The sequence below is a fragment of the Lolium perenne genome, chromosome 2 (assembly GCF_019359855.2).
Source record: "Lolium perenne isolate Kyuss_39 chromosome 2, Kyuss_2.0, whole genome shotgun sequence".
NCBI lineage: Eukaryota > Viridiplantae > Streptophyta > Magnoliopsida > Poales > Poaceae > Lolium > Lolium perenne.
Window position 1 is genome coordinate 227,796,753 of NC_067245.2, and position 12,939 is coordinate 227,809,691.

Consider the following 12,939-nt stretch of genomic DNA (forward strand, 5'->3'; position numbering starts at 1 on the left):
GGTAAAAATACACAGGATCTAGAGAGCAGGAATCTATATATGAAGTCAATTATAACATGCCTAAAGTATGACTTGTATGCTGTCATATGACTACGGCTGTACAGATCTAAGACTGGAATTTTAACACACAAAAAAAAGCAGATAGTTCTTTTCCAATTTATTAGAAATAACAATTCAAACAAATAAAGCGCGCGAAAACCCCGATTTGAAAATGCGCGCGAAAGGCGACACAAGTTCGATCTATAAGAACTTTCTTTTTTCACATGGTATCCCTGGAAACGGTACCGATCTACAATATCTATAACAACTACCATAAGTAGATATAAGTAGATACTGAAGTTGAGCATGTAGATAATAATACCCTTGCACGCGCCAATTCCTTGCTGCTGAGGGTGGGCGCCTCGAGAACAACTTCACGGTGGGCATACAGATCGTCGTCCTCATCGAAGGACTCCTGCCTCCGGATCGAGCCCATCCTCTTGAGACGAGTTGAGGTTTTGGAGAACACTGCAAGTTAAGAAAAGTGATGGAAGGGCAACAGAAGACTGTGATGAGCTAGCACACAATGCAAAGGGTGGGGGCTAGCGAGGGCCTTTTTGTAGGAGGGCGGAGGCGAGTGAGACGGTGGCAAGGAGAGATCATACGTGCATCGTGAGAAGTGACACGTATCGTTTGGGATCGGTGGCCGAGATTAGCTTTCCGTTGGGGTTCATTGCAGTTTGTAGTTTGGGTGCTGCGTCCGGCTGGTCGTCACGCATTAGGGAATGGTTGAATGCTAGCCAAGCACGCATGATAATTTGGTGTGGCGTTAATGAGCTGGCCTTGGAAGTTTGCTCTGGCGACTAGCAGGGGCAACGAGCGAATGCAGGGAAAGAGTATGTACCGGTCGGTTCCTGTGTCTCCAAGTTGTCACGCACCCTTTGAATCAACGGCAAACAAATGACTTACTGTGGTGAAATTTGATGTGCTAGTGCTAAATTATCAGCACACTTAAACGGGCATCTGAATGATATATATACATTTTCCAATCGATTAATCAATGGTCACAACATACACTGAATCATTTTATCAAAGAAGAAACGAAAACTCCAGAAAGAAACACGAAAAGAAAATTACAGTGGCAACGGAACAACAAAAGTGTTAGCTGAGCATCGGTGATTACACGTAGTAAGTCCGGCACACACACACACCCTGCAGGGGACGACAGTTATAGCAGCTTAGACCTTGAATCCGAGGTAGTTGGGCGTGCCGGTGAACTTGAGCCACGTGGCGCCGTCGACGAACGGCCCGGCGGTGAACTGCTCGGCCTCCTTCCGGCCGATGACGCGGAATCCCGGCCAGGTGACCCTCTTGCTGGTGCCGGCGCCGGGCCCGCGGTTGGCGTACTCGGCGTAGTAGAGCGTCTTGAGCCCGAAGTCGCCGTTCCAGGGCATGTACCCCTCGGGCTTGATGAAGTCGGCGATGGTGCTCTCCATGATCACCAGCCGCGAGAACTCCTTCCAGGGGCGGCCCAGGTAGGAGGGGATCTTGAAGCGGTCCGGGAAGAGCTTCTGGTCCGGCACCAGGCGGCAGTTCTGGATCACCAGGCCGGACTTCATGTTGGGGTCCGTGCGCCCGTGCGCCGTCACCGAGTTCTGCTGGTTGTCCATGGGCCGCCGCGTGATGATGAGGCAGTTCTGGAAGATGGCGGCGGAGTTGCCGAAGATGAAGTCGATGGTGCCGGAGATGACGCAGTTGCGGAAGAACTGACGCCGCGCGTGCACGTACAGCGTGTCCTGGAACGCGTCGAACCGGCAGTTGTAGAACGCCGCGAGGTCGCCCTGCACACGGAGCGCCACCGCCTGGTGCCGCTCAGCGCCGGCCGTGTTGTGGAACCCCATGTTCTTGCAGATGAAACCGGCCGCCTCAATGGCTGCATGCAACAACAGACCCAATATATCAGTACGTACGTACCTCAATGGCCTCAATGGCTGCATGCATGCGCTGAACTCTACAGTAGCTAACTAGGGCTCATGCACGCACAGAAGGTGGCGGTCTTCATGGTGGTGACGCCGTCGGCGAAGCTCTTCCGGCCAGTCACGCGGCTCTGCTTGGGACCGTCGCCGTACATGAAGATGTTCACCTTGTCCTTGGGGACCATCACCATCTCGTCGTACAGCCCGGTCTTGACGTAGATCACGTACCGCCCAGGGTGGCCCTTGGGCATGGAGTTCACGGCCTCCTGGATCGTCTTGAACTTGCCGCTGCCGTCCTTGGCCACCACCGCGTTCGGGGCCGGCAGGCCACCGCTCGCCAGCAGCTTCCGCTCCGGGGACTTCATCCACGCGGGGTAACCTTGCTCCTCCTTCTCGGACAGGAGGCGGCGGCGGGAGGAATCCTTCTTGAACACGTCCAGGTCCAGCTTCTTGAAGATGGCGCCGAGGCTGTTGGTGATGGCCAGCGCGTTGCTGCTCAGCTCGGTGGCGTTGCGCAGGATCCCCTGCATGTCCGCCTTCAGCTTCTCGTCCGCGAAGCCGTCGGCGCAGGTGTCGATGAAGGTCATCACCCCGGTGATCCAGTGCTCAATGTCGTCGGAGCGGCTGAGGAGCACCTTGATGTCGCCGCCGGCCATCTCGACCATGCCCTTGAGGTCGTCCACCGAGTCCTCGAGCAGCTCCTTGCAGTCCTCGCGCGCGCCCTGGGTCAGGGGGTCGCTCGACTTGGCCTCACCGATGGTGCGTGAATGCTCCACGGCGGACTTGATCGACTCCATCGCCGTCTTGGCCATGGCCGAGAACACCTCCTTAGGGTTCTCGGTGCCATTGGACGCCGAGGTGAGCGTCTTCTCGCACGACTCCTTGTACAGCGTCGGAGCGCACAGAGACTGAACCGACTTGCCGGATGTGGCAAGGGTCGCCTCCTCAGGGACGGTGAAGTTGTCGCCGGCCTTACTTCCGGAGTGGGTCACGGTGGCGACCACGCCGACCACCACCGCGACCACGAGGATTGCTCCCAGGCCCCCGAGGAGGAAATTATTTGCCATCTTGGACGGCGAGCTACGTTATTGCTGAGGGATTTGGATGGAAACACAATTTATAGGGAGATGCTCATGGCTATGCATGGCAAGGGAAATCTAGCGTATGGACGCGAACGATCCGACCGCTGTTTGCGGCATGTCGATCGTATCGTCTCGTGGTAGTTACATTTTGGCGTACAGAAGAGCAATGCCTATTCTGGGATCGCGTTGGCCCTGGTCAATGGGGTGACATTCTTTAGAGAGTTCTTATCTGTTTCTTCAAGCGCTGACCGACCATTGTCTGGCTGCTTTCTAAAATGGGTCATGCTTGTTTCTCAAGTGGAGATAATGATTTGCAGTCCACCTATACAGGCTCAATAGGTACTGAGGAAGATATTGAGAAAGGCTAGATCAAAAATGGATTTCCGCTATATACATGTATACAAGTGTGATAGTCTGTTTATACGTTGGAATCTGGGAAATTCGAATTCCAGCGCCCTCCTGCGAGCTCAAAGTACAAATATGGCATTGTTGTGGCTTCTCTCGGTTCATCGGATCTGGTTGTGGTGGAAATCTTGGGTCGTGATCTTCTTGAAGATGCCGCATTGGAGCTCATAGTGTGTGGGGGAGCTGCGGTGCTTTTGTGCTGGATGTTCATTCTGCTTGATTTGGCAAAGCCTCGGTGTTCCTCTATTGGGTTCTACACTTTTGTACTTATCAGTGGTAGTGCGTGGCCTATGGCGTTCGATTCCTAGCCTATGGCGTTCGATTCCTAGTGGCGATATTAACGGTTGTATAGTAGCCTCGATGGTGTGCGACGCTTGTTGGTGCGCCCGAGCTCTAGGGTGAGCTCCAACCCGACAACTTTGCCCGTTCAGCAAGTACTCATCCTCTTTGGCTTAGTCTCCTCATTGAGTGTCCTGGTTCCTCACTTCCGGTGTTAGCCTCCTCGGTAGGCCTATTTTTTACGTGAGTGTGTGCAGTGCTATCTTGTAAGCTGGGTTCGGCTTTCGGCGTTTTTGGTGTTATTAGCTTAACGTTGGGCTTTGGCCTATTATTAAAAATAGACATCGTCATATTTATAACTTGTCGATAACAACCAGGATAGGTAAATTATTCGTCCAAGTAATGAAGTGCCATAGTTCATCAATAAGATGTTTGATTATGTTCTTTTTCTTCCTTCTCACTACCAAAATCATGAAAAAAAACGGTGTTACTATCACCACGCCGCAGCCAATTTGCATTCCCTCTTTGAAGCCAATGCAATTCTTGTTCTAGAAGGAGTTCGATCTTTAGAGGTATTTCTTTCTATTCAGCTATTGACTCGTCCAAAATAGGACCTCTTCTCAAAGATTTGAGGTCTTTATGTTGTTGGTAAATTCTTCACTTAGGGCCTTTCAACTCCCGTTGATCCCATTCATGCAACGCTACATGTGTGTGCGTCGTTTTCTGCATGAGGGTGGGACCCAGCCCCTAGCTGACGCTATTTGCCATGCATCTTTTTACAATGATATCAATAGTTTCTCCTTGAATCCACCTTGCTTTGAATCACTTCGTTAGCTAACTCGTAGCACGTACCTCGGCCAGGTATTCTATGTCAACACTAACCGGCCCGTGATCGCTCTTCGTCATTCCTCCTTGAATGGCTTCACTTAGATGAAAAAGATAGTTCGTGCTCGTGTTTCCAACGGCCCGATCTAATCTCTATCTAATTTTTCATTTACTCCACGTGAAAAATATCTCCAATATACCCAAGATCTTCGAGACCACACTCTTTTCAAGCAAACTTGAAATGCTTTCATATAACGAGAGGCCTAAAGCGCCCCTCCCACCTTCTCCCACGACTATAGATAGTCATTGAAGTCACTAGTAATTACTCATGGCGTATTAAAATCTTTATGCAGCTCCCGGATATATTACCCTAATTTTATTTATTTTCCTAGCTTAGCTCACCATAAAAGCTGGTGAAACACTATTCTTGATCACCTTGCACTACCACATCGATAAATTCTTATCCACTCTTCTCGTGATGATTTTACCTCATTCTTCCACATGAGAATAAGGCCACCATCATGCACCAAGCATTTGTCAAACTTTAACTTTCGCACCAATTTTTCTGCCTTTGCTTTTCCAAATGTGATTTAGAGAGAAACAACACATACTGTTTTATTTTCATGTGAAAATCCGTAAGCACACGAGCTGTCAGGGTTGTCTTCATCCTCCAGATGTTCCATCCTGAAGTTAGAATTGCTCCTGGTGAACCTCCTCCAAGGAGGCCACCTATCCTATCATATCATCAGTTTCTTCATCCTCTCTGCTAGCTTTCTTTCTCCTCTTCAAGTCCTGATATTTATGTGGTGCCATTTCATAGTTCTTTGAGAATCGGTATTAGTTAAATTTCCTACGAGCAACACCGTATTTGCCACACTAGTGACGAGTTCATTTTGCATTGTGTTTTTATTATGTTTTTACATAAGTAGTAATATAATTTTGGAAATTTCGTGCACTCGCACGCACATACTCTGCTTGTTTCACAAGGATCATAGAAATTAAAAGGTTGATGGAAAAATAAATTGAAGAGGTTATTTTTGGAAACAAATTTGGTGATTGGAAGCAATAAATACCTTTCATATATTCACCCACGCACCTGGGTCGAGCCAAAGATAGAAATCACGAAGAAATGTCAACATATGATTTAATGACCACTGGTGTCATTTCCTATTCAACAATACCCTGGAGGAGGTATCCTCATGGAAGGGGGAAGAAGATGGGGCCAAAGGGCGAAGAGCCCTAGGGACGGTGGTACGCGATTTACCCAGCTTTGAGTCACGATGCACGAGGGCAGGGCTTACTGCTGCTTGTCTGGAATTATCTGAGTGTTTACGTGTGTTACAATGAGTTGTGGTTGTGCCTCGAGGACTCCGAGGATCCTGCTTATATAGGCGCCTGAATCTAGGGTTTCTAAGGAGATTCCTACCCGGATACAAGTCACATAACTACGGAACATTGCATTGTCGTGCACGTTAAGGATCCACCTATTTCTAACTTGTCGTCATGGATCCAACTTCCTTCATGGGCCTTCATGGATCCAACTCCTTGCGTAGGTCGGGTTGGATCCGGCTCCATGTTCCTGGGCTGGATATCTTCCATCTTCAATAAACAACAACTTGGCCACCCGGTGGGCCATATATATGCCACCACCATCATCTGTGGGCCACCCGGTCTTGCTGGATAACTGGCACTACTGTGGGGTACATTAATCGTACCCACAAAAGTAGCCCTAGGGTTCTCCAAGATCCGCCCCATTGTCTCCGGCTTCTCTCGTATAATCCAATCGAGTCGGAGACAGATAGAATCTTGAAGGATTTCAAAAACCTTCACAATGCATTCTCCGGCTTCTCAAGTCCACTCAGTTAGTCGAAGAATCTTCTTGTTTGTGTTGTAAGCGTATTTTCCGCCATCCCTTAAATCTGCAAAGTTCGCGCGCTTTTGATGGCCTGCAAGAACACAGGGTTATTCAAGCATATTTCCGTGGAAGTATTATTTCCGGTTTTTATATCTTATCCCAACAAGGAGCGTAGGAGGATGTTTATCTGCGGTGTTTCTGTCACACCCAAGGTGTCACAAGTCTTAGGTGAATTGACTGCAAGAATTGAAATGGAAAATGGTGAGTGTAATTGAGAGGATTTTGAGTGTTGATAATTGATGTGGGCATTACCCTTCGGGTAACCTATATTGGGCAACCTCCACCGGCCCAACCAGGGGCCCATCAAGATTGTTGAATATCGGAAGAAGGCTTATGTGTCGATGTTGAAGGAAAGGACTCATACGAAGGAAGATACTTGAAGGATAAGGAAGATAACGACGAAACAAGGAAACTTTAGACTATGACTCTTTGTACTCTAGTCGAATCCGGACAGATCTCTCGGGACCTGGCCTAGTATATAAAGGCTAGGAGAGGATCTGCCGGATCACAGCTTACACGCATCGCTCAGAGCTTAGATCCCTAGCCTCTCGGCGAATCCATCGTAGTCCTTTGGCTACCCCATTGTAACCCGATATACTTTTTCGATAATCAAGATCAGACAAGCAGGAAGTAAGGGTTTTACCTCATCGAGGGCCCCGAACCTGGGTAAATCTCTCTCCCCGTCTGTTCGATCACCGATGTCTCGTGCTAGCCTGCAGGATTCCGTCAACCCTAAGCCCCTCATGGTGGGCATTGCCGGGGAGCACCCCCGACAATAATGCAATAAAGTAAAGTGCATAAAAGTAAATAGCTAATAAGAAATAAACGGGTTTCTGCAGATGAAAAGGTAGGCGCGGGATGATTCAGTTCATGGCGATAGTGAGTGTGCCTGGTGGAACAAAAGTGATAAGTGAACATGATTCTTCCTATTTATATCTGAGAAGGCAAGCAACCCATAAGAGAGAAAGGCTCCTCTTGGTAGATTTCATATTCCACCAATAATCCTTTTGCCTGTTACCAATGCCATGGACAACGCATCTATCAATGTGGTTAAACCGGAGTAAAGCTTTAAGCTTGGTGGTTCCTTGTGATTCTTCGAGTATTGCTAGATCCTCTTTGATATCGGTCGTGTGACTTGAGGGGTCGCCGATTCACTAGCACATAAGTTCATGTTTATGAGTTCTTGAGATCATGCTATCTGGGCCCTTAAATTAGATATTAGCATTAGGTGCACATAAACGTTCATACTCATATATAATCATCTTAATCATAAATTGACAAATAGATGGAATAAAATTGGCACATCACATTTTACCAATCCCCTACATCTCCCACGCCAATGAAATCTAGTCACACATGAGAGGAGAATAACATAATGATATCATAGCAAAGTAAATGGAGTTCATCTTGATATTACCGTAGCAAGCCACAATAGTTGAAGATCAAATCAAATACAAACCAAGATGGAATAGAGGTTTCAATCCCTAATCTTACAAGTATGAATCTCTCTCTCAGTACAAGTGGAATGTAGTGGATGAGGTGGTGATCTTGATGAGATTGATCTTCAAGGGAGTCGAGGATGGTCTTCTCCTTCTTCCGATCTGATCTCTTCTATTCTGGGGTGAATGATGGCCGTTGCTTTGTGTTTCTCATCTTCTGTCCTTCACGAAAAGGGTTTGGTTTGATAAGGGGAAGGCGGCGGCACCCAGTAGGGGCAGGTGGTACGGTAACCTCCGCCCGTACGGATGCCCGCTAAAGCCCCTGGATCGCTAGGATGGATTTGGCCTCAAAAAGAAATGTCTTTATTTCGTTGCAATTAGCCCATAAATGTCCTCGGATCCTCCATAAATGTGGTTTCCTGAAATACATAATTCAAAAGCAAGGTTTCGCCTGGATTGCGATATTAACATTAGTTGAAAAAGAAAATCCAATGAAAACCCAATGAAACCAAGAGATAGGTGGTGGAAAATCTATAGTAAATAGCATCGAAATTTGGAGCTATCAAGATCCCCAAGCTTAGCTGTTACTCTCCCTCGAGTGACAAAGTGATAAAAGAAAAATAGCGAGAAATAAACTTGAGTAGAAGAGCTCACACGTCTGAAGCGATATTAAATCCATCTTCAAAAACCTTGCAATTTCAAACAAGATCGTAAAATATTTGAATGGTTGCACGTAATGACGCGTCCTAGCCACGTGTAGTTCATTAATCAAAATAAATTCTAAACCCATAGAAAGTGTCAAGAGTTTGACTAAGATCGCCAATGCATTGTTTCAATGCCTCTCTTCTTATTGAGAGTGAAATAGGAATTTTAAGCAATGAATGCTTTGATAAAATTAAGGGAGCACATGTATAAGTTAAAAGAGAATTAATCTTAGAGCAAATCATTGACCTCCACATCAAGAATAATAACTGACCAACACCCAATCCCCTCATTGTCTTTCAAGAAAATCCATCTAATAGTAGCTAGCCCATGCCCAAGACTTTGAATTGATAATTTGGATTCCAATGCTAGTTTCCAAGCAAGAGTCATGGATGACCTTTTTAATAAAATTTGCGAAAATCATGGGGCTAGTGGAGTTGCTAGCATCCCAAGAGTGTGTGCAACATTATGTTGACACGCGTAAAGCAATATCATACATCGATTCAAATTTTGACACGCGTAAAGCAATATCGTACATTGATTCACAACATTACAGCTTGGCATGCGTCTCAGCTACCATTAGGTTTTAGTTCAATCAAAAAATTCCTATCATGAGTGGTATCAAATCAATTCATCGAGACATGTGGTTGAGCACTACCAAGATTAAAACCTTAAGACAAACATATGGCACCAAAGTCATCAAGAGATGCTTGTTCTTGTTGTAAAAATGATTGGAATTGGATCCAATCGCGTTTGGTTTTCATACCTCATCCAATGATTGTGAAGCAAAACCAAGTAGTGACACTAGCATGGGAATGAAATTTATATGACAACGAGCTAAGTGGGGAGCGAAACTAGAGTGCAACCAAGCAAATAATGATATGATTATGAATAGAATTACAACAAGAGTGAAGATGAGAAATGACACCTCATCTCGCTTGTTTGCCTTATACCTGAGTCCTCCTCCCTTCCATTCCCATCACGAGGCCACAAGAAGTGAATAACTCCAAGAAATTTCAAAGAAAATACATAGAGAGCTTCACACAAATAAAAACGAGGAAATTTGACTAATGTTTTTTGTGTATAACAAGAAAGTTTAACTATTTTTTGTGTTTTCAGTTATAAATGCAAACAAGACGTAAACATGCAAATAACAAGAAAATAAAATAAATGAAAATAATAAACTCAAATATGAATGCAAAGGTGGAGGATTTAAACCTCCCCAAGCTTAGGTGTTTAGCCTAACTTGGATCAGTGCCCACCAGCACCACCTTGCAGCGGCGGGTAGTAAGCCCGGAGTTGGTGGTGAACTCGCTGAAGCTCTGGGTGAGAGATAACACATTGGCGTTTACGTCATGCAACGTGCTCTCCACGTCGCCGACTGATACGTCCAAAACGTATCTACTTTCCCGAACACTTTTGCTATTGTTTTGCCTCTAATTTGTGTATTTTGGATACAACTAACACGGACTAACGCTGTTTTCAGCAGAATTGCTCTGGTGTCTTGTTTTTGTGTAGAAATTCAACTTTCAGGAAAATCCTCGGAATTTATGTCGAAGGGCTTATTTTTCCAGAAGAATCACGGAGCCAGAAGGGCAGGCCTGGGGGAGGCCCAGGCCCCCCAGACAATAGGCCGGCGCGGCCTGTAGGGGGGCGCGCCGCCCTAGCGTGTGGCCCCCTCGGCCAGCCTATGACGCCCCCCTCTGGACTACTTAAGGGTTTCGATCTAAAAACGCGAGACAGGAAGTCGAAGTCGCCAGAAACCATCCAGTACGCCGCCACCGTCGCGAAACTCCATCTCGGGACCAGAAACTCCGTTCTGGCACTCCGTCGGGATGGGGAATTGGAGGAGATCATCACCATCATCACCACCGACGCCTCTCCATCGACCAGCCATGTTTCCCCCATCCATGTGTGAGTAATTCTCCCGCTGTAGGCTGAAGGGGATGGTAGGGATTGGATGAGATTGGTCATGTAATAGCATAAGATTGTTAGGGCATAGTGCCTAGTATCCGTAATTGGTACTTTTATGATATTGTTGCAACTTGTTATGCTTAATGCTTGTCACTAGGGCCCGAGTGCCATGATCTCAGATCTGAACATGTTATTGTTTCATGATGATATGCATTGTTTTATGATCTTACCTGCAAGTTGTATACACGTATTGTTGTCCGGAACCCGAGGCCCCAAAGTGACAGAAATTGGGACAACCGAAGGGGATGGCGGTGATATGAGGATCACATGTGTTCACGGAGTGTTAATGCTTTGCTCCGGTGCTCTATTAAAAGGAGTACCTTAATTTCCAGTAGATTCCCTAGAGGCCCGGCTGCCACCGGCTGGTAGGACAAAAGATGTTGTGCAAGTTTCTCATTGCGAGCACTGATGACCCACAAGTATAGGGGGTGTATCGTAGTATCTTCGATAAGTAAGAATGTCGATCCCAACGAGGAGCAGAAGGTGTTGACAAGCAGTTTCGATGAAGGATTCACTGTAAATGCTCACAGACAGGTATTCAGGGGGGTTTGATGTAACAGTTGAATAAAGTACGAGTATGTAAAGTGCGAGAGTAACAATTGCAGCGAGTGGCCCAATCCTTTTTAGCACAAAGGACAAGCCGGTTTGTTTACTTATAATGACCAAACGTTCTCGAGGACACACGGGATTTTAGTCTAGTGCTTTCGCTACATACGGCTAAATAATCTTCATTGTTGTGATAAGTGTTGTGTGGGTGAACCTATGCTAATGTACCGCCCTTCCTAGGACTAATACATACTTGTGATTATACCCCTTGCAAGCATCCGCAACTACAAGAAAGTAATTAAGAATTAAATCTAACCACAGCCTTAAACTCTGAGATCCTGCGATCCCTCCTGCATCGATATACCAACGGGGGTTTAGGTTTCTGTCACTCCGGCAACCCCGCAATTGGCAAACGAATACAAGATGCATTCCCCTAGGCCCATAAATGGTGAAGTGTCATGTAGTCGACGTTCACATGACACCACTAGAAGAATAACACCACAACTTAAATATCACACCATTGAATATTACTCAACCATAATTCACTACTAACATTTAGACTTCACCCATGTCCTCAAGAACTAAACGAACTACTCACGAGACATCATATGGAACATGATCAGAGGTGATATGATGATGAATAACAATCTGAACATAAACTTGGTTCAATGGTTTCACTCAATAGCATCAACAACAAGTAGAAATCGATACCGGAAGAGTTTCCCCTATCAAACAATCAAGATCAAACCCAAATTGCTACGGCGGTGACGGTGTCCAGCGGTGATGACGGCGATGTTGATGGTGGAGATGATGATGATGGTGATGACGATGATGTCCAGCTCGATGACGGTGACGATGGCGTCGATTTCCCCCTCCCGGAGGGAATTTCCCCGGCGGATTCCTGCCCGCCGGAGAGCTCTTTTCTCTCTGGTGTTCTCCGCCCCGCAGAGGCGGCTGTAACTCTTCGCGAGATACCCTCTGTGGCTTAGGTCTTCGGGACGAAGGGTTTGGCGAAGAAAAGGAGGCGAAAGGGGTCGTGGGCCCTCCACACCACAGGCCGGCGCGGCCAGGGCCTGGGCCGCGCCGCCCTAGGGTGTGGGCCCACCCTGGCTGCTCCTGGCTCCTCCTTCTGGCTTCCTTCGTCATCTTGAAAAATAGGATTTTTGGTATAATTTCCTTCCAGAGTTGATCTTCCGAAATATTGCGTTACGACGGTGTTTTTCCAAAGCGAGAATCCACGGCTCCGTGTTCGATCCTCCAATAACGATGAAACATGCAAAATAGATGAAATAACATAAGTAATGTGTCCCAATATGAAATATATCAATGAATAACAGCAAATTATGATATAAAATAGTGATGCAAATTGGACGTATCAACTCCCCCCAAGCTTAGACTTCGCTTGTCCCCAAGCGAAACTGAACTCGATAGACATGACCACATGTTTATGGAGTGAAGAGTCGATAAATAAAATACGGACAAGAAGCATCGTATTCATTCACACAGGACATTATAGTAAACAACCTCTTATAACTCATATTGAAACAAGTATAAGGTAATCACAAGTAAAGGTGCATGAGAAATCATGATTGGTGATGGCAAACTTCGTTCTTGGTCAGAGAACAATTAACAGATTATATTTATCTCATTGAGCAGCGCTCTCATGTTAAAGTTTATAAGGCACAACTTGCATACTCAATCGTAATGGTCTTCTCATAATCATTGATAACTTGCAAAGCTATATTCATTCAGATAAAACTTGTACTAAACAAGGAAGAATAAAAGACATGATGTAGCAAATCACAATATAATGGTTT

At 46.2% G+C, this 12,939-nt stretch overlaps 1 protein-coding gene across 1 annotated transcript; it reads right to left on the reverse strand.

Moving 5' to 3' along the window:
- Positions 1 to 997: 997 nt before the first annotated feature.
- On the reverse strand, positions 998 to 3,064 carry LOC127335108 (pectinesterase/pectinesterase inhibitor). The gene is made up of 2 exons (XM_051361699.2): positions 2,023 to 3,064; positions 998 to 1,912 (listed from the first exon to the last, which is right to left on the reverse strand). The coding sequence occupies exons 1-2, from the start codon at positions 3,020 to 3,022 to the stop codon at positions 1,218 to 1,220; spliced, it is 1,695 nt and encodes a 564-aa protein (XP_051217659.1). The 5' UTR covers positions 3,023 to 3,064; the 3' UTR covers positions 998 to 1,217.
- Positions 3,065 to 12,939: the final 9,875 nt, after the last annotated feature.

What these genes read in the sequence shown, in the direction of transcription:
- LOC127335108 (XM_051361699.2), bottom strand. Translation starts at nt 3,022, where the DNA reads ATGGCAAATAATTTCCTCCTCGGGGGCCTGGGAGCAATCCTCGTGGTC. An exon ending in CATGAAGACCGCCACCTTCT is followed by an intron (nt 1,913 to 2,022) that starts GTGCGTGCATGA and finishes TGTTGCATGCAG; the next exon opens with CCATTGAGGCGGCCGGTTTC.